Source organism: Streptopelia decaocto, assembly GCF_964273445.1.
Source record: "Streptopelia decaocto genome assembly, chromosome: 1".
Lineage (NCBI taxonomy): Eukaryota > Metazoa > Chordata > Aves > Columbiformes > Columbidae > Streptopelia > Streptopelia decaocto.
Genome location: NC_138663.1, coordinates 117,034,874 through 117,056,854, shown reverse-complemented (window position 1 = coordinate 117,056,854; position 21,981 = coordinate 117,034,874). Strand labels below are relative to the sequence as shown.

The 21,981-nt window shown below is 42.4% G+C and overlaps 2 protein-coding genes across 3 annotated transcripts in view; one reads left to right on the top strand and one right to left on the bottom strand.

The window, feature by feature from the left end:
- Positions 1-12,992, bottom strand: part of WDR4 (WDR4 tRNA N7-guanosine methyltransferase non-catalytic subunit) — a 21,025-nt gene extending 8,033 nt beyond the window's left edge. Inside the window, exons 1-7 of one of the 2 annotated variants that reach the window (XM_082042951.1) lie at positions 12,901-12,992; positions 10,852-10,914; positions 10,039-10,185; positions 8,297-8,453; positions 7,605-7,717; positions 7,199-7,259; positions 5,761-5,859 (exon numbers count right to left, since the gene is read on the bottom strand). In XM_082042951.1, coding sequence (XP_081899077.1) covers positions 5,761-5,859; positions 7,199-7,259; positions 7,605-7,717; positions 8,297-8,453; positions 10,039-10,185; positions 10,852-10,914; positions 12,901-12,977 — 717 coding nt within the window. In that variant the 5' untranslated portion in view covers positions 12,978-12,992. Of the gene's footprint in view, positions 1-5,760; positions 5,860-7,198; positions 7,260-7,604; positions 7,718-8,296; positions 8,454-10,038; positions 10,186-10,851; positions 10,915-11,615; positions 11,787-12,900 lie in introns of those variants that run through there. The other variant, XM_082042950.1, reaches the window with a different exon arrangement.
- Positions 12,935-21,981, top strand: NDUFV3 (NADH:ubiquinone oxidoreductase subunit V3). Its single transcript, XM_082042949.1, has 4 exons — positions 12,935-13,058; positions 13,346-13,442; positions 16,814-17,776; positions 21,716-21,981. The coding sequence occupies exons 1-4, from the start codon at positions 13,011-13,013 to the stop codon at positions 21,880-21,882; spliced, it is 1,275 nt and encodes a 424-aa protein (XP_081899075.1). The 5' UTR covers positions 12,935-13,010; the 3' UTR covers positions 21,883-21,981.

The following is a 21,981-nucleotide window of genomic DNA, read 5'->3' as shown; positions in this document are numbered from 1 at the left end:
TGCTGAGACTTTCAAGATTGGTTTTGTATATTTTGTATTATTTTCTCTATTCTTATTAGTAGCATTAGTAAAACATCTTTAATTTTTCCAGCTCTCTTCTCTCTGTCCTTCTTTCCCTCCCGATTGCCTGTCCTGAGTGGGAAGGGGGGAGAGGGAGGGGGAAAAAGGAGGAAGTAGGGGGGAGAGGAGATTAACAATACATCTGCCAGGGTTTTATTGTCACCCCGCAATCTTAACCCTCGACAACATGATACAACTACTAAAAGATAAACCAACTGCGAGAAAGTTAATTAATGGTATAAATATAGCTGAAAACCAGGGTTGCACAGTGCATCTCCAGCACAGGAGGGAAAAAGAAACCCATCGTGTGATACAGTCTCACGGGGGGGAAGCAAGAACAACGGCATGCACGTATCTCTCACTTACATACTGAATTGCCTGTTTGGACAGAAGAGGAGCACTTTATAGAAAACATTAACAAAAAGATGATGTATTTCAGAGCTCTTGGGAGCAGATGGGACTAATGTTGCTACTCTGCAGAAATACTAAGTTGTTACTCCACATTTAGCATCGGGACCCAGGACTGCTGTTTAACATGGACATAAAAAATACTTACAGTTCCAAATACCAAGTAGTATGAGTGTGCTGAATCAGAAAGGTTCTCTGTAGCTAATACGTCTAAATGTAGTTATTGCACTATGGAGCCATTTACACCACAGTGTTAGAATAGAACTGACAGTTCCTATTGTAAACCACCAGTGGGTTCTTTAGACATCTAAGGGAACAGGCCTATATATATATATACATATATATGTATATAAACAACTGCGATATTTATTTCTAATAACAAAGCTCTGCCTGTCTCATGACAAAACATGCTGGGCAAGAACAGTGATGGAAAGTGCCCACCTACACAGCTGAGTGCTCTGTCAGAGAGACAAAGGGTTCTGTGAACTTGAACTATGCAGCAGCTCTCCCCGACCCTCACTGCGGGGAGGGAGGAGGAGGCTTTTTTCATTTGAACCAAGTGTTATGCGCAGCTGGACAGAGACAAGAAAATGCAACTTCTTTGCAAGCTCGTTCCTTTCCATGTGTGGGTAGGTGAATGCAAGCCAGGTGAGTGCAAGCCCCAGAGCAGTATCTTGTTCAAGGACAAGGCTATGAAATCAGTTAACTTAAAGAGCTACAAGAGCAGTCTGTAATAAACAGATGTTCACTTGACACTCTCTGAACTTATTCAGTATTTATATGACACTGTTATCAGCCTGCCAACGCCTTAAAATTAACTTTTGATGTCATCTGTGAGAAGAGGTGACCCTATAAAAAATTAATGTACTGGAGCACCAGGGTAGAGTTGTGCAATTCATGTTCTGGACTTTAAACAAGCTTCTTCTGTCAAGAGGATCAGATGAGGTGAAAGCTCCAAAGCAGGAAAAATATTTGTATAGCACTACAAAATTAGAGAATTACTCCCATTCTGGTGGGAAAACGAGCTGAGGATCTGCAACCAAACAGCTGAAACCAATCCTACACTGCTCAGAAACACTCCTACATTCCCCAAACAGACACATATTCGTCATCTGCCAAGCAAAATAAGGCCACATTTATGTGTGCACATGACCCACCATTACTGATGATTCCATTATCATTGTGCTTCAAGTTGCATTTCAAGCTTCAGCGCATTCACAGTGGTTATCAATGGTAAAAATGAAAGAGAACATGAAAGAAAAAGCACTTATACCTCCACCTGATCTTTGGCTGCCAGAGTCACTTGCAGACAGTGCACTAGTTACAATCTACAAAGCACTGACTCAAGAGACTGTTCTCTTAAATTCAGACTATAAATATCACACTAGATTGTGAAGATGATCTTTGATACACCTGGATACACAGCACAACTAAATATTACCACCAGACACCATCTCTGGCATTTCTAGCACTACGATGCCAGCAAAACACACGTCTCTTTTCCCCTTTGATCCTGCTGGCCACCAAGACAGTAATTGTTCTGAAAAAAGTACATATTGACAGCTGTGTAGCAATACAGCACAAAGGTGGCAATGCACCGCATTAAGGTTTAATTCTGTCATTTATCTGTCTGTAATCACTGGGACACTGCCTGATCACTGTTCAAGTATGCACAAGTTCTGGAAGAAACCAAGTCTTCTGTGCCCCTCAAGCATCATGCAAATTTAGTGTCACTGAAGGCAGATTTTAAAATGCCTGTAAGAGTGGGCAGAAAGCAGAATTGCACAGATTCAAGGAACGGGCCAGCCTGAGGTTTCCAAGATCACCATTAGGAGAAACACATGGCAGTGGACAGAAGTTCCTACTTGAAGCAACAAGTTTTTTTCCTCTAACATTTATTAGTTTATCCAGTGCTACATCCAAGGTTTATTATATAGTTTAAGATTATTTTTTAATAAACTTGTTTGTAAGCAACGGAGTTAGGATTCAGTGTGGAATCAAGCACTGTTAATTTACATGCAAGCTATCTTACTAAATGCTGAGCCTGTCTGAGCAACAAGTAGCATTTTTAAAATTAATAAGATTCCCCACTTCACAGCTGGTTGCTTACTAGTCCTTAATGATCCAATAAAGCCAGAAGGCAAAGTATTTTAAAATAAAACCATTCTTCCCTCCAAAAGAAAGGCCTTGCAACATTACTGCAGACATGGATTCGATGGCTATGAAACTATGTTGTTTCAACAAAACACTCTAATTTGCTATTTTTGAACACAAAGATAAAACAGTTTCACTGTGAAAATCCCAGAGCCACTTATTTTCTGAAGGCTATATCTGCTGAAGTAGTTCTGTAGGTTTGCCTCAATCTTAATTCTCCCTTCCTCACTCAAATCCTGCTGCACCCAGACTGTAAGAGGATACCAACTAGATGGGCTTGTCGCCTAATATGATACATTTGGTTTTTTATTTGTGGAAAAAGAAAACAAAACAAAAACAAACCACAACAAAAAAAAAACAGTAATAGCTACTGCAAAGATTTCGAGCACTAAACTCAAGCTGAAATGAACCAGATATCTTCTGAATGTGTATGAGAAGTCTCCGGCACAGGTGTTTTTTAAAGTATACATAAAAGTTCAGAAGGAGGTTAAATTGCCAATACAGATACTACCCTGAATTCCTGCAACAGGAACTCTAGGACAAAACCAAGATGTCTAGTATCTCAGCTTTGAATGCTCTGATGCAAGTGGTTGCCTTCCTGGGCTTACGTACAGATAGAAAGTTGCATGTTATTACTCCAACACAAAGAACAACTTGCTGATGTCTTCTGTACAGAAAAAAACCTTGAGTTGTCACGTCTGTCCCTAGGAGCTTGGTCCTTCCATGGGTTGTGCTCCAGTTCAGTAACTGGGAACCTCACTAACAAGATCAGGCCAGGCCTACACGGACAGCAAAGAATCTCAGAGATCCCCAGGAATGGCTCCTGACTGCACAACACACTTCAACTAACCAAAACCACAACAAAACACAATGGAGGAAAGACAGAACTTTTCAATTCAATTTCAGCCTGAATACAAATTCCGCGGTGGATTTGCCTCAAGAGCTGTGCACGGCTACAGGCTTCCCAGTCACCTAACAACTGGGAGACAGCTGTGGTCTTCAGAGAGAGATGAGTTTTTAGATATTCACACAAAAAACACACTCAGCATGGTGGGTGGTAAAATGGACAACTCCTTAATGACCCAACACATTAGAAGCTTGCTAATCTGCACAGCAGGAACAAGAATGAGTGCTGTTTCACTGCTAACAGGTCATATGCCAATTCACTTGACAAGAAGAATAAAACCAGAGATCAAGTACCATCAGAACCACTGCTCACATCGGATCAGCATCCCAAATCGCAGTAGCACCCCAAACATGTACGTAAGACACCACTGATGTACAGGCTTCAAGTTAAGGAGAGCTCCTAGGGTATGCAGTTTTCACATAGGACTCCTACATCTTAATTTTGTACACTGTCCAGCTTCAGAACAACCCAAAGGAACAAGCCCAGTGTTTTGACTCCCCAGGGCAATACTGTTGCAGGTGATTGGTTACAGATCATAGAACTACAGAACACCAGGATGGAAGGGACCACAAGGATCATCTGGTCCAACCTTTCTTGGCAAAAGCACAGCCTAGACAAGATGGCCCAGCACCCTGCCCAGCTGAATCTTAAAAGTGTCCAATGTTGGGGAATGCACAACTTCCCTGGGCAGATTATTCCAATGGCTGATTGTTTTAATCATAGAAAACTTCCCTCTTGTGTCCAACTGGAATTTCCCCAGGAACAACTTGTACCCATTAGCCCTCATATTTTCCATGTGACTCCTTGTAAACGGGGAGTCTTCTTTGTAGCCACCCTTTGAATACTGGAAGACTAGCATCCTAGTCATTTGTGAAGTGCTTATTAGATAAGATTGTGACACACTGGCACATTGGAACATAACAAGAGGCTGAAAAGCCACTTGTTGCCTGCACATGGACACGCCTTGGAAAAGATCAGAACACCCCTGTGACATTGACAAATGTAAAGAAATAGCTTTAATATGACGTTTTCCACAAAACACTGAAGCAGCAGTAAAGACAAAAGCTTTAGACTGGAAAGTTGCACATCAAACTGTCTCAACCTCACGCTCCAGGAAACAAAACTGAATGGAGACTTATCTAATAATAAGTCTTAACCTCAGCTGTGCTGGGAGGGAAAAGGCAGCAAAAATAAATCCGGGGTCCTTTGGGAACTTGTTGGGAAAGCTTCACTTGCAAAGATAAATCATTTGAGAATTCAAGGTCACGGAAATTAGCACAGTGAGCCTGAAACTTCCAGAGGGGCAACAGGGTAAACTCAATAACCTGAAATTCGGGTTGTGCAGGAACGCTTTCTGGCTTTCCTATGCTACCTGAGCTGCTACAGCCAAAACAGAACACTGATGGCAATGAAGAGGAGGAAGTTATCCTGCTCTTCTCACCTCACGCTTTATGAAATTAAAAGCTGTCAGGATCTGCAAGACAAGAGATGGCATCACCAGAAAGAAACACCAGAAGGTGCAGACAGCTCGCTTAGCTACTCTAAAAGCCTAAGTGCCCTGCGGCTGCCCAGCTTGTCACCCACCCTGCAGGGCTAGGGTTGGGCGCAGGAGCCCGTCTCCCTCACAGGACCAATTCATACCAAGAATCTCCTAATACTGGCAAAGATTAAGATGTTAGAGAGCACAAGCAGCAGCGCAGCATTAACCCTGAGGAATAGAGAATCAACCTTGTGGTGCTCCCTTCTCACCACATTACGGTACTCATGGCTACAGTCTGGGGCACAGGAGATCACCTGCATGTTACAAAGCTTCTTTTTGCTCAGATAAATTGCAACTTTAACACTTGAAATTTTAAGTTTTTTAAAAATGGGTAATTTTTTAGATCTTTCCAGTGTTATGAGATGTTTTCTGGCTAAGAGACAAAGGCACCTGTGTTTTTGGAAAAAATTCAAGTGAAGGCTTTGTCCAGCATGCTGAACTTCTATTCAGGAAGAATCACAAAGAGCTTCTTTTGGTCACTGTTTGGCACTTTCTAGAACTGCACACGGGAATGGATTCCACAGACTTTCTTCCCTTCCCAAAATCCCAAAGTATTTCAACAGTTTCCAGGTCTCACATAACTTCCAAACCTGCTGAGATAAGGGAAGCACCCCTAACAAAATGCAAACAACGTGTTTTGGAGTCACGAGGGTCAGAGGGATAGCAAAAGCACTAACATATATTGATGTACCTGGTCAGTTTTGGTAGTCTCTGGCCCACAGATACTACTCAGATGACAGCAGTGCACTTCTTCTCCACTTTTGTACTTCCAAAGCCTCAGAGTCGAGTCCTGGACAGATGGAAGCAGAAACAAGTGCTACTATTAACAGCACCTCAGGCAAAGAGAGACGACTCATGGCCATCAGCTAAATCCAATTTCCCTGAGGAGCTTCTCACAGAAGTTGCTAAATAGTCACTTAGTTGAGACCTCAAATTGCAGATAAAGCATTAACATATTTTTCTCCTCCATCCTAAATTATTAAATCATGCTAATTTTAATTCTCCTTTTGAAGTGGAAATTTGGTAGTTGGAGAAGTGCATTTCAAGTCTGTCTCAAACAGCACAGTAATCCATGTGCTCAGCATTTTAATGGCAATTCTTTCAGGTTGCCTTTCTCCACCCCCACTCTTGTTATCACCCAAATTGTCATTTGATTTAGTAACCTCCCGGAGAGAAGCTAAACACCTCTCTGGAAAAAGAGAGTCATCAAAGAGCATTTGCTAAAAATTAAATACAGCCACACACAGCACTAATGCTAGAATTGCTTAAAGAATAAGAGGAACAAGAGACAAGAGCCTTGGGGAAACAAGAGCATCAGCTGAAACCAAATGCTAAGAATTACTACAATTTTCACATCTTCACAGAAAACATTATTTGTTTCCTATGCAGCTTTGGTAGTCTGGGAAACAAAGAATATAGTTTCCTTTCTTTACGCTGACTCCATCTACTCACTCTGTACAGGTCTGGCAGAATCCCATTAACTTAAGAAAAGGGCTGGGGGGAGGGAAAGGAGGGAACACTCCTTCAGTCCTCATCTAAGCACTGAGCAGCATTGTACTGCAATCTCTATACAACATGCACTGGCTGTATTATGAGGACATACAGACAAGGATGTAATTCAGAACAAGTCTCACAGGGGAAAAGCAAGTGGGAAGGTGAATAAGGATCAGTTTTCTCATCTTAAAAGCTCTAAAAAAAAAAAATCTGTGAACCTAAGGCTGTTAATTCTCAAGACACTCGTTATTATGGCAGGCTGACGTAATATCCATTTGCTTCAAAGTTGTTTAAATAGTCCAATGATTAAAGTTTGTCTGTGCTCCAAAACAAGAGTTAATGATGAAGAACACCTGAGGTCTTTGCAATTTCTCCATTCCAAAGATCTTAATAAGAAGCTAGTCTTGCTATAGACACAGTAAATGGCTTGTACTATCTAGCAATAGAATGGCTTAACACTGAACAGAAAGCTGAGAAACGGGGGAAAGAAGAGAGAGAGGGGGTATGTTGAAAACCATGAGAGTTTATTTGAAGTATGCCAAGGAATTTAGGAGAAACACATGGAAAAAAAGTGGTTTTAAATCCTAAATTTTCAAGAAAAAAATACATTTTTTTTAAGAAATTGCAATACATACCCCAGAAGCTGACAACAGCAGATCAGGATAGTTGGGTATTACAAGTATTTTGCTCACAAACCTAATGGGAAAGTAGTGAAAAGTTGAACTCTCTTGCATGAGACTCTGGTCTTTCAACACACAAATAGAAAACACCGATTTCAAATAGAACCTTATAATAAACAAAGAGATTCTCCACATCAAGCTAATTACAAGGCTCTGAGCAACCTGATCTAGTTGAAAACATCTCTGATCATTGCAGAGAGGTTAGACTAGATGAGCTTTAAATGTCCCTTCCAACCCAAAGTATTCTCTGATTCTAACACAGACCTAGCTGTTGTTTAACGTGATTTGAGGAGATGATAATTTATCCAATGAGTCACAGTGAAGAACTGCACACAGTAACTTGTGCACACAACAAACTTACTCTTCGTGTCCCAGACAGTAGGATACAATACAATAAGGAGTCTTTGCCAAGCTGACTCTGATCTTCTCATCTCTGTCTGCAGTTAGGATATACCGGTCATCAGGACTCAGTGCCTGTTGGTAAAGGGAGCATTTTAATGCCCAGTAGTTTAATGCTTGTTTTTACGCAATTCTCCCTAACCAGGGGAAAATAAGTTAAGCAGTAAACTTTTTCTCCTGACTCTGAATGGCAGGTACAAACATTAAACCACACTTTTCCACCAACAATGGAAGCGTAAGTCTTTATGACAGCAACTTTCTCGCTAAGACAAACAACACTGACTACTGAGCCCAGTGAAAGCCGCTGAGCTTCAACAGTACAGGCAGAAGTCTGACTGCATCTTACAAAGAAAGAAACTTATCACATTGAAGAGCTCAACTGACATGACAGACTGGATAAATTCCCGTATACATTCTATCACCAAGTCTTCTGTGACTGTAACATTAAGACTTTTTGAACACACACACGCTCCCAGAATAGATAATCCTGTGGTAAGCTTGCTTCCTTACCAAACTCTGTGGACACAAACCCAATAAGAAGAATTTAAGACCACGTACTCCATTTATATAAAAAAAGACCTCCCAAATCGGTGACAAGAGCAACAACGCAAGACTCAAACACAAGCAGGAACGTAGGTTTGCACACTAACTTACCACATCCAAGAGCAGAGATAAGTGACCCAGCTCAAGTTTTCCATCTGCTTGGGGTTCTGTTATTGAGTAAGAATAGAGATCACCAGACTTGTCTGCAACCAGAATCTTATCATCTGCAGCTGTAATAATCAGGGAAGTACATCTCCTGTTCACAGACCTGAAAGAAAAATGGCAGTCTGAACAGCTCTGGATGGCAGCTTCACTAAGTCTGGATTCAGACCCAGTTAAACCAATGAAGAGAAAAGCTCTCAGATGCAACATTCTTGAAATGGCAGCAATGAGAATAATGTTAAGGGAAGGTATGAGGCTGAAATAGCACTTTTGAGACCTATTCAATGACTGAACTATGTAATAGCAAACACCTGGGGGCTGGGAGAAAAAAAAAAGGAGAGACCTTTAAGGCTGCATTTTGCTTAGGTACTTTCTCAACTGAGCATCTTGCCTAGGTAAGAACAATATATTGTACTTTAAGTAAGAAGACAGAAATTCCAAGATGTTTTAGTGACTGTTTAAGGGAACACCGTAACAATGGGAAAACATATACGACAAGAATGCCTACGAACACAATGAAGGCTCAGGCAGCACAGTTTCAAAACAGGTTACCTTGCCAACACAAGAGTCTTGCTCCAAGTTCATTGTACTGATTTTGATCTTAAATACAAAGATTCAAAAGTTTCCCTTGTCTGAAATGAGCTAACCACAAAATCCAGCACCAAGTGAAACACCAATGCAAGATACATAGCTCAACTTTGGCATTCTTTTTTTCATTCAGAGACCCCTCTGCCTGTATTCCGAGTTTCATAATAGGAAGTAGTGACGTTCCCCCCAAAAAACAGCTGCGTCCCAGTTGATCTTTTAGCAGAAAATTGAAATATCAAACAATTATCCAATGCCATATCAGGGGCAAGACATACAGGGCAGGGCAGCAGGGAAGACGGAATGCAGAATGAGCAGAATTTGCCATTTCTCATTTTGCTGGCGATAACTTACAAACTACAACATTGGTTAAGCCACCAAAGTTCCATCATGTACCTTACACACACAGCCAAGCTGACAGAGATTCCTCTTCCTTTTGCAATCAGGGCCTCACATTTGTCAGAGACCAACAGAAGCACAGATGTCACACACTCAGGTACTTCCTCAGAACTCCCTGATGGTCCCCTTTTTCATAGACAATTGTCACAAGCAGCAGCAGCAAACTTGTAACCGGAGGACCTCTGGTGGACAGCTACAGATTGTTTTCTCAAGAGGACTGTACTACACAAGGGAAACAGTTGGTAGTATCTCTACAGATATGCTTTTAAGAGAGTCCACAAACTCCCCAAAACATCACCTCCTCCAAATCAACAGAAATAGACAGTGCACTCACTAAACTGCTCAATATCATTCTTAAAGGCCCAACCTTACATGTTCACTAAGAGTTGGGTAAAGTTTTAGTTTTTAAAGATGCAAATGTTGTATTTTGGAATAAGAAACGAGATTATTCCTTTCCTTGGCCAATAATATAAACACCTGCATTCCCATTCTTGGTGTGGAGCACACCACGCACCACTTCTTGACAAATATCTTTGAATTCCCTTGAACGTTAAGTTTGTTTGAGCAAGTAAAAGGTTAAATTAAAAAAAAAAAAAAAAGAAGCAGCTTAGTGATAACAAATAGCAACATCCCAAGTACTACCGTTTTATAACTCTAATCAGCCGTAACTCTAGAACAAAGTCACATGCACCATCCTGCTTCCTTACCTGATGCTAACACATTCCCAGGAAGGCGTCGTACGGAACAGAATCAGACGTTTGCTGTCATCTGTCAAGGCAAAATAATCTCCTGATGGGGAGAGGGCAAAAGCTAGGATGTCATCACTTCCTTTATCTGTCTGTTTTCCATCCTGCCTAATAGAGAGAAGGGGAACAACAAAGTGCAACACTGAACGTGTTATTTGTGCTTAAAATGTTGAGCCAACTTGAACATTAGTGCAAAGAAAAAGGAAACTAATGTAAGGTCTACACATGTATCAAAACCTGCTTAAAAAAAAAAAAAAAAGAAAAGTTAGGGTATGTGCTAGCAGATCTTGATACAAATTTAGAGGAAAACAGTTACATTTGCTCCAGGTAAAACAATACCCAGTGAGTGAACTAAGAAAAAGACTTTTTCGGGTTTTGAAATCTCATGACATACAGAATAGACCTGAAGGAGAAGTTATGTAACTGGTTTGTGTTTAGTTTGCTTTTTTTTTTCCTAACTGTCTTAGATGGGCTAATAAAAAAATGCAACATTTTTCCGTAAATGTCTTGACTGAGAAGAGCCATACAGAATAATTGATTATGCTACGGATGTTTTTCTAAAGTAGAAAAAGGCATACAGACTCCCCTCTGGGATGAAACAGAAACAAAAGAATACATACATATAAAGACATCAAGATTAGCAAAAGCAACCTGGCCATCACCTGACCAACGAGTCATCCCATGACTTTCTTTTATTATTTTCACTGCCACTTAACCTCAGGAGAAGATGCACCATCTAGGAAAAGAGCAGACTGCCTAAGCAAATTTTCTCACCCTTTATTTCCTAAGGTCTTCTTTTCCGCATTGATGCAATCGTACACGAAGAGACTATCATCACTGCAAGTATAAAAACAACACATTAAAGCCCCGGAACTAGAACAGCCATGAGCTTAACTATGAAGAGTGACAACTCTTTTGTAACACGCCATTATTTTGCAGTTATTTGTGCAACAGACCCCTATCTCAAGGAACCACCCGTGCAAAACGGGCTCCCAAAGTGCTACAGATGTGGTAGAAGCTTAAAACCTTGAACTGTGAACACATGCAAAAAAATAAATAAAATAAAATAAAATAAAATAAAATAAAATAAAATAAAATAAAATAAAATAAAATAAAATAAAATAAAATAAAATAAAATCTGTTGACAAAATAATCATGATATTTCATTTCTGTCAGAATTAACATATTTGTCACTAGCATTTACCATGCTGTTCATATACCAGCGATGTGCACTTCGTACTGCATAATCGTGCCACAAAACCGTTGAGGCTAAAAGCTTTAAAGTGACATTCAGTAACGGGTAAACGCACACACGGAGCCGCTGAAGGCCTGCGCTGGGCCACGCAGAGCCCCCCCCGCCCCCCGAAAGGCAGGCACTGGCAGAGCCTCCCGCAAGCCCCCACCACCGCCCCCGGCTGCCCGGCAGGAGGCCCAGGGGACCTGCGGTGACCTCCCACCCTGGTACAGCCCCCGGCAGCGGGGCGGCCTCTGCCGCTCGGATCTGCGACCCCGCTAGCCGGGCCGCACCCCGCACTGACCCGAGCTCCCTGTACCGCGCCGCCAGGAACCGGCTGCCGCCGCCGGCGGCCATCAGCGCCCCACGGAGCGCCAGCGCCGGCCGGGGACCGGGGCTGCGGCCCCCGCTGCCCGCACCACCCTCCATGCGTCAACGGCGCCACGTGCGCGCCACGACCGGCGCAGGGTATAGACGTCAGCTCCAGGAAACAATGACGTAGGGCCCGTACCACGCCTGCGCAGCGGGCGTTGGGGGGCCCTGGGGGCGACCTGTAGTAGGGTCATGTTGGTTGGAAGAGATCCTGAAGTCCAACCGTTAACAAACACCGGCACTAAACCATGTCCCTAAGAACCTCTTCTACGTGTCTTTTAAACACGTCCAGGGATGGTGACTCCACCACTTCCCTGGGCAGCCTGTTCCAGTGCCTAACAAGCCTTCCCATGAAGAAATTTCTCCCTTATGAGGAAAGGCTGAAGGAGCTGGTTATCTTTAGCCTGGAGGAGATTGAGGGGGGACCTCATTAACGTTTACAAATATATAAAGGGTGAGTGTCAGGAGGATGGAGCCAGACTCTTCTCAGTGACGACCAATGATAGGACAAGGGGTAATGGGTTCAAACTAGAACACAGGAGTTTCCACTTGAATGGGAGAGGAAACTTCTTCACAGTGAGGGTGCCAGAACACTGGAACAGGCTGCCCAGGGGGGTTGTGGAGTCTCCTACTCTGGAGACATTCAAAACCCACCTGGACGCCTTCCTGTGTAACCTCATCTAGGTGCTCCCGCTCCGGCAGGGGGATTGGACTAGGTGATCTTTTGAGGTCCCTTCTAATCCCTAACATTCTGTGATTCTGTAATGTCCAATCTAAACCTTCTCTGGTACAACTTGAGGCCATTTCCTCTTGTCCTACCACTTGTTACCCAGGAGAAGAGACCAACACCCTCCATGCTACAACCTCCTCTCAGGCAGTTGTAGACAGCGATCAGGTCTCCCCTCAGCCTCATTTTCTCCAGACCAAACAGCCCCAGTTCCCTCAGCCGCTCCTCATCAAACTTGTGCTCCAGACCCCTCACCAGCTTTGTTGCCTCCTCTGAACTCTCTCCAGCACCTCAATGTCTTTCCCGTAGTGAGGGGCTCAAAACCGAACACAGAATTCTAGGTGCAGCCTCACCAGTGCTGAGTACAGGGTGACGATCACTGCCCTTGTTCTGCTGGCCACATTATTCCTGACACAAGCCAGGATGCTGTTGGCCCCCTCGGCCACCTGGGCACACTGCTGGCTCACAGGAGTGCCCGAAACACACACACCTGCCCCGGCTTCCTGAAAGGGGCGGAGCCTTGCCGCTTAGGCCCCACCCACCGGGAGGTCCCGGGGCCGCCCCCATCTCCGGGCGGCACCGCCTTGGGCTCACGTCAAGATGGCGGCTTCCTCGGTGCTCGGCTGCGGCCGGGCGGCCACCCGCAAGGTAAGGGGCTGGCAGGAGCTCCTCTGGGCCGCACGTTTCCCCCGCGCGGTTGCTCGGGTCCTCCCGAGGGCACCGGTCACCTCCTTTTCCCCCGGGCCCGTTGCGCAGGTGCCCGCCGCCTCGCCCAAGGCGAGGCGGCGGGCACCTGCGCAACGGGCCCGGGGGTGAAAGTGCGCATGCGTGTTGTGCTCCGCAGGAGTATGGGAGGCGGGCATGGATTCCCCTCGGGGTTCCCTGCGTCACTTTTGTCCCGTTCTGTTCACTTTTTATTACACGCTGCCTTGCAGGTGTTGCGGCTGGAGGCCCGGGGGCTGCGAGGGACGGCTCCGTCGGCCGCGCTCTGCACCAGACCCGTGGGCTCCGGGACGGCACCGCCGGCAAGAAGTAAGACGTTTGTTTCGTCGTGGGGTGTAAATAAACGTTAACGGGTGTTTCAGACAGGACGGCCCCCTTTTCTGGTGCTCAGGCAGCAAGGTAGCTAAGCATCCTCCCCTAGAGCCTCTGGAGGTTTCTGTGCCCTGTGGTGATGCCCAGACCGTGAAAGTTTATCTGCCTGTTGGACTAGGGAGTGCCCATCTGCAGTTAAGGTCTCTCCCGTTGTCTTTAAGTAGGCAAGAACACCTTAGCAGTGCTCAAGGCCACATCTCTGAACAGCTGGTATGCAAGCCAAGAAAGTTGAAGTTCATCATGTAGACAGAGATTTCTGTTCAAACCTACTGTGTAATAAGAAAAAAAAACCCTAAAATCTGGTAGGAATGGGTCTTCGTAGTTTATAGTCGTAGGCCATGCTATAGGGTTGATGCTTCTTTCCTGTTTACCTTCACCTGAGTATTAGCCGGTGTGATGCTTGACCAGGCTTAAGGAGAGCTATCATTACATTTGTCTCAATATAAAGCAGCTTTGCAAGTTGCCTGAAATTTGATGTAAATTAATGTAGCAAGTTACTTTTTTAATGAGGTGCAAAATCTGGTTTTGAACTTCAGATGTTCCCCCTTACCTTTTGAAATGTTTGGATTATGAGGGTCAAAAAGCATCCCATTTTGTAGAAAGACAGACTTGCAAGATCCAAATATCTACTCCACACAACAGTGTTGAGAAGCTGCAAAAAAACTACCACAGCCCTGCTGTGTTAAATTTAGTTATAATGCCCCGTAGGTTTTCAAACAAGGTGGTACATGGACCTGGGTTTAGATGCTGCAGTGCATTTGACAGTTGGAAGTATTTGAACCGATTCTGGCCCTGACCAAAGTCAAAACATGAATACAGGGGATATTTTGTGCAAAATGCTGTTTGTAAAAAGGGCCTTACTCATTCACTGAGTAGGATTCCCATCCCGGATTAGAGATACAGATGCTTAAGCAGCAAAGCTCCATGGGACCATGTGTAGGAGCGATCAGACTTGTTGACGGCTGTGGAAAAGATCACTGAAAGAGTAGTTCTGGCTTCTAATGGTAACTTCTTAAATGCCAAGACAATTAAAAGCTTGTTGTTCCTTTAAGAAAGCCTTTTCTGCAAGCTTGATTGAACAACAAATCACTTTTAATTATTTTTTACGCATAATTTTAAGTGTGTTTGAGATGTACTTCAGCATCATTTTCTGGATTCATTGTCCTGCAGCTCTGATTTCAGAAGGTGTCAGGAGACTTATTAGGCCACCTCTTTCAGTCAGCTGCTTCCCCTGTAAATGGTTAAGGTTAGGTAAGGTATGTAGGATGCAGCTGTCTTTTTCAGATTTTAGCTGGAACAGGGTATGCGAATTTTCTTTGCTTTGATAAAAAGGTCATCTTACCTATGAAGTCGATGATGGGGAATAGACATGTAATTTCTGCATGCTACCTTTTGGAGCACAGACATGTTTTAAACACGTTCCAATAATGGTACTGATGTTACAAGCATCAGTAAGAATGCATCTGGCAATAATATTCTTGTTACTGATTTGGATGTGTTGTTCTTTTTGGCAAAATGATGCAAATACAGATTAAGTGGTACAAAGTTTGAAGTACCGTAATTAAAGTGTTTGTACTACTTGTATTAGGCTTTATGATTAAAAGCTGAAACACATACCTTTTCATATATTCAAATATTACTGTTTAAAGTATTTTTCCAGTAACACCTACTGTAAATGGTCAAGTTGGATGTTACCTGCCTTCTTGGTTTCTTATGATGTCCTCGCATTAATACTTCTTCAACAGTAGCTCAGCTTTCACTTGTCTGTAATCCCTTTGGTCATTCTTGTGTTAGTTTGACCTTCCTGTACACTTCTTTGAAGAACTTTTCAACCCTGAGTGAGGTTTCCTCACAGGTTACTTTCTACAGGCTGCCATTTGGCTGTATCAATCTGTGCAGAGAGTCAGGCTTCTTTCAGAGGTGGCTGCTCATCCTTCTGCTTCCCCCTGCTCTCCCTCCCCACGCTGCACCTTCTGGCAGAGAGAAGTATGTGTCAGAAATTATTCAAAAGCATTATCTGTATATTGAAATGATATTTTTTTCATTTGTACTTACATTAAAAATTCTGAATCTTTTTCTTAAATACCTTGCTTTTTATGTATCTACCTCTTCTGTGATGTTTTCATTTGGACATTGCTAAAGACTTACTTCTATTCATAACTAATTATAGTAACTCCTTGGATCATACAAAGTATTACCATAAAATATTATCAAGGGGGAAAACTGCATCTAATTTATGTTCTTGTAAAGTAGATCTGGGTTTCCAAACTGTGCAGATAAATCTGCACAGTAGAGTGGAAATCTGTTGAATTACACTGCTGGTTGGAAGTAGTGCAACTCATAATGGAGTTGGCTTTGCTGTAGCAAATTTCACTGGGAATGTATCTTCTTAATGTGCTTCCAGTCCTCCTTGTCCTCCTGTTTTCTGTAACCACAACAGCATTCACTGTTGATCAGCTTCTTGAAGATATCATTGGCACAAGCATCCAAGGGGTATTTGGTGCTTTCTGAAAGAACCTGAAGGTTGCGGCTTTCTCTTCGCTCCTTGCTGAAAAATTTAGCTTAATGAAAGTATCCATGGGGGGAGAAGAAGTAAAGGCAGGCTAACATGAAGCATTAGGAGATCTTTTAACACTTTTTTTGCAAAGAAGTCTCAAACCAAAAATAGGAAGTGGAGACAGTGAAGACTGGAGGAGATAAGGTAATGCTAAACTGTGTTAGACAGTTCAGTTGGTAGGTCACATAGACACATACTTTTCATGTATGGCCTGAGGTATCTCTTACTCTGCTACTTTGTCTCTTAGGAGTCCTCCCTCTCTGCTGCCTTAGAGATAGCAATAGCCAGCCTCTTGCATTAGTTATGTCTGTTTACTGTGTCTTCTGCTTCGCTGGCTTGTTCATAGACAAATATTATCTTTGTTGCAGCATATTTGAAGAGCTCGGCTAGCAAGCTATCTTAATGTTCATCTGAGATAGAAAGATGTCTGTAAACCATTTTTAGTGATGCAGAATTCAAGCGCAGAGAAAAACAACTTTTGCAAGGAGTCTGGCCAAGCAAGGAGCAAAAGGCATTATCTCATGAGTTTCAGGATTGCAGCAGCAAAAACTGTTAAGTGCTACCTAGAACTCCAGTTTCTTAAAATGTCTTAAAACTTTCTGTTTCACAATGCCCGTATTTACTATAATAACTTCTTTCAGTTTGCTTTTTGTACCATATTATCTCAGAAAGTTAGATTTTATTACTAAGATCACTAACTAACAGCAGTGTTGGATATAATGATGATAATCCTCTTTATGCCATTTCCTAGATGTAGTGGAACCACAGGGAAGCACCAAGCTGCTAGCCATCAAGGCACCAGCTGAATTTCCTAAAATGTTGTCCTCTAGCTCTCTCTTAGTATCTGCAAACAAAGGTGAAAGCATATCTAGTCCTAACCTCAAGGAAGCTTCAAAACCTTCTGCTGAAGACATGAGGATGTTCATGTCAAGAAAAACTGTGGTTGCATTTCCTCAGCGAGTAGTTGTTTCTTCTGTCGAGGAGGAAAATCTCACTACAGCTGCAACAGAAGGAGGCCTGAGGAAAGAGTTAGTTGAGGAAGAAACTTCATCGTCTTCTAGCTCAGATTCAGATTCTAGCTCAGATTCTGAGGAAGAAAATGGTCGTTCAGAAGTTGCCATTAAAACCAAAGTTGAGTTTCCTAGGCGAGATTCCATCTTTTCTGAAAACATAGCAGTAAAGGCATCTATGGTAGCAAAAGAGAACTTGTCCCAGAAATCCCACAAAGAATATATAACTAAGAAGAAGCCGCGTAAAACAGAAACTGATGTGTCTCCTACCAAGCAGGTCACATTTTCTAAAACAGCAGTCAGCCATGAAACTTCAAAATCAGAAGCAAGAGACCCCAAAGTAAAATCGACACCAAAAAAGGCAAGTCAGCAGAAGCTGGTCTTAGAACCAGACATGGTTGAAAGCCAAGACCTGAGTAGTGTCACTCATAAATCTGATTATTTGGATAAAATGTCCATTGGAACCCAAGTAGCAGCTATTCAGCTGAAAGCTTCATCAGTGATTCAGAAAGACAAAAAACAAAAACTTGTATCCAGAGGAGGAGAAAAAAAGGTGAAGAAGGCACAGGAATCAGAAGAAGTAACTGCTCATAAACTAGAAGAAGAGACTTCTCCAAGCACGATGTTGGTGATGGGCACAACAGCAAAGGAGGAGACCATTCAGGAAGCAGGAGTCCAGACTGGAGAAAGAAGCACAATAGAGGGTACAACTTTAAATTGTTTGAACTGTCTTGATTCATCTGGGCTAGGGTTTAACTTTTTTTAAAGGGTTTTGAAATCTTTTCTGTTCATGATTCTCTGATGTTTATACTGAAGTTGACTGCGTAGCAGTCACTTTCTGGAACATAAATTCTTGTTCCTTACTTAATTGTTATAAGCGCTTGGTAACACTCAGTTTCCAGTTATGGTGTGAAAGGAATTAGAAACAGGTATTGATTCTGAGATTGGTAGGCTGTGAGTCATGTTGAAGTAGCACAGAGTTGATCTTATAACCCAGTTTTTATACTGAGTTGGGGAGGAAACAGTGATATGTTTTAGGAAAATCACATTGTGCTTCATATAATCATCTCTCTAGCTACACTTCCATATCTAATGTACTCTTATTTACTGCCAGTCCTGTTAACTTCCCTACTGATCTCATTCTGAGTATTTCAGTAGCAAATGCCCCTCTGTCCTCATCTGTGGTGGCTTACCATTCTTGCCTTTCAACTTAGGCAGCATACCATCCTTAAGGCACCACTTCTGGTTGCTGCTTTGAATTCAAGAACTTGCCTGTTTGGAAGTAAAAGCAGCATAATTGTAAAGCTGCTTGGATATCATCCTTCAGGTGATATCCTTGCAGGAAAGGCCCTTGGGGTCCAGGTGAACAGCAAGTTGAACGTGAACCAGCAATGTGCCCTTGTGGCAAAGACCACCAGTGGTATCCTGGGCTGCACTAGGAGTGTTGCGAGCAGGCTGAGGGAGATGTTCCTTCCCTGATGAGATGCATCTGGAGTGCTGTCTTCAGTTCTGGGCTCCCCAGTACAAGAGAGACATGGAGCTACTGGAGAGGGTTGAGTAAGGGGCCACAAAGATGATGAAGGGACTGGAGTATCTTTCCTGTGAGGAAAGTCTAAGAGAGCTGGGACTTTTCAGTCCAGAGAAGAGAAGGCTTCAGGGAATATTATCAATGTATGTAAATACCTGAAGGGAGAGTTCCAAAACAACAGAGATAAGACTCTTTCCAGTGGTACCCAGTGACAGGACAAGAGGCAGTGGGTACAAACTGAAACGCAGGGTTTTTCCTGAACATCGAGAAACACTTCACTGTGAGAGTGATGGAGATTTGACACAGGTTGCCTGGAGAGGTGGTAGAGTCTCCATCCATTGAAACACTCAGAAGCTGTGTGGACGCGATCGTGGGAAGCGTCCTGTAGTTGACACTGCTTGAGTATTTGAGGTTCAACCAGATGACCTCCAGAGGTGTCTTCTAACCTCAACCATTCTGTGATTCTGTGAAGTGTCTAACCAGGTTGAGTGACATATAATTGCTTTTGTACATTGGTTTCCAGGATACAGTACTGCCTTCTGTTTTAAGGGCTTAGTTGGATCATAATTTGATCTGCTTTAAGAGTTGGCAGCTAAGGTTACGTTCTTACCTGACTGCAACTGAAATGCTAAAATGCAGCACTGTTTGTAAGTGACATTTTCATTTGCTTGTTCCTCCTTAATAGTCATCAGCAGAAGCTTGCTTTAGGAAAAAAAAAAAAAAGGCTATCTGTATTTATTGATAGATGATGCTTTTCTCTCCATTCACCCACAGTGGAGCTCTAGATGCCTAAATATTATTTTTTTTCCGCATTGAAGATGATAGGAAGACTCAAAAAATGAGTTCAGTTAACTTCAAGTATGAGAGGGATGAGTTGGTCTTAAAATGTTCTGATTCAAGGTAAGGATTATGACACACTGAAGATCTATGAAGTAGCCTCCTCTACTCAGGATAAAGTTAAGCTCACGACACAAACTTTTCCTGCAGATCTGTATTGATGGGGGCGATAATACCACTGTGCCTCAGACCCATCACCATCATAACCACACCAGCAAACCCCTTGTGGGTAGGACCTGGCTTAGCTGAAGATGGCACTTCTGCTGTTGAGCTTCTCTGATTCTGGGAAGGTGGTTAAGGCTATGACAGTGGGAAAATTGCTGTTGGGTATGTGTTAGAGGACTCTGCTGCAGTGGCTGTAGGAAAGGTGGGGGTTAGTACAGGCAAGTTCATACCCTTTTACTGCTGGTATAATGTCTTTGTGTGCCAGGGGGTAGCAGAGTCAAGCCTGGCTGCACCATGTTCAAGGGCATCACTGGTATGTCCAGGTGCATTTTGTTCTCTCTTTCTTTTGAGGCCTTGTTTGAGAGCAGATACTACTTTTACATGTTTAATGTTCACAGTTAATGATACCTTCTGTAACCTGTATTTCTGTCTTGTTCCTGTGTTCTGTTGCTCATCTGCAAACTGCAGCAGGTGCACTGAAGATGTAAAAGTGATTTTTCCCATTACAAACCTGGATGTTAAGGTGATGTCATCTACTTTGTGGAGAAGGCATGCTAAGCAGTCAGCAAAAACTGCTGACTATAACTGCTGAGTAAATAGCAAAATAGTAGCACGGTGACTCAGAAATATACCTCTGATTCATTTTGGAAGAACATCCTGTGAAATGCTTGTTCTTTAAGAGAGAAGGGTGAAGGCTGAAGTATGGGGAGGATGAACTTGGGGATAATTTTTTTCCTTTGAGAAGCCAAGTACAGTGTATTTAGGCAGGAAAAATGAGATTCCATCTGCTTTTCTTCCTGAGCATCTGTCTTTTAATTCAGAACAACTGTCTCTTGCAGGTTGAATGTACACTTGCCTATGCTTGCCTGTTCTTCAGGCTATTTGTAGCAAAGACTGCATCATCTGGCTTTCCTATCTGTAGTGTTATCTCCTATGCACTGTCTCAGTGGGAACTGAGCAGTAGGCACAGGGATATTTCCTTTCATAGCTGTGTGTGTTGTTTTGCTGAAACCACGGCTTAATGCATTGTGCTTTATAAGCAAGTCTTGCTAAACGTTATGGATACATGCTCTTGAACTGATAACATTACATTGCAATAATTATGTCATAATAAAGGGAAATTCTGGTGTTCAGTTGCTTGAGTTCTTGTATTTTTATTGTAGACGGTTGTATTACAAAAAGAAGCTTAATACAATCTAACCTAAAACACGACATTTGCATTTATATGATGAAGCTTTTCACTAGATTATGCTTATGTCTGTCTTATTATTAAAACTCCGGGTATATGATAATAAATTAATATTGGGAGTAAAGTTTTTATTTCTTGCAATTTCCTTGGTTGTAAAATCAGCCTGTAGCAGGAGCCTTTTATGTAAATGGTACTGCCTGAATTTGCATAATATTCTAAAAGTGTACGAATTAATGTTGGCTTTAATGTGGAGTAGGGAGCTCTGAATAATTTTATTAGGTTATTCTTTTAGTAAGAAGAGCTGATACAAAGTTTAGATTATATTTAGAAGAAAGGAAATTTACATCAAGGCTCTTGATATGTTACTGTTGAGTATAACCACATTTGAAATTAAACTGTGGACAACTCAATAATTCCATCAGTTCTCCCCATGGAAAAAAAAAATCAATTTGTAAAGTAGTTCTAATAGCTGTATATCATGGTCTGACATGAAGATATATCATCTGTACTGCTTCTTTGCCTCTCCTGGCTTGCTAAGAATGTCACCTACTGTTCTGGCTGCAGTGAAAACCAAGGCAACTGTGAATAAGACAGGAATATGTCTTCAAAATAGAAATGAAATGTTCTGCCCTATCCACCCCCAGAATTAGGTGGTAGTTTGGATTTTAAAACCTGTGATACATTAGATGACTTGTACTGATTCCTGTTCCCCTACTGCATACTAATGTGCTGCTTTAGGACCTGACAAGGTACCAGCAGAACTTAGTAAACCTAACCTTGCATTATAGCTGCTTTTTTTTTTTTTTTTAATTAATGTTGGCTGGATGAGGGATCTAGCAGTATATGAAGGCTGACTCAGTAATTAAGAATATTGCCCTCTGGTGTGGCATCCTTATAATCACCAGTTACTGTTTGTTTTCACAGAGACCCCAGCAGCTGCTGAGCCTGCTCCAGAAGAATTCGATAATTCTACCTACAAGAACCTTCAGCATCACGAATATAACATTTATACCTTTGCTGATTCTGTTGTGGGTCTTTCAAAATTCAGGCAGCCTCAGCCATCCTCTGGAAGACCATCACCAAGGCACTGAAAGAACCACATTTAAAAGAAATGCCCAGGCAGAAAGATAAATTGTTCTATTTTAGCAGTGTATTATAAGTCAGATAATAAATAAATGCATGATAACTTA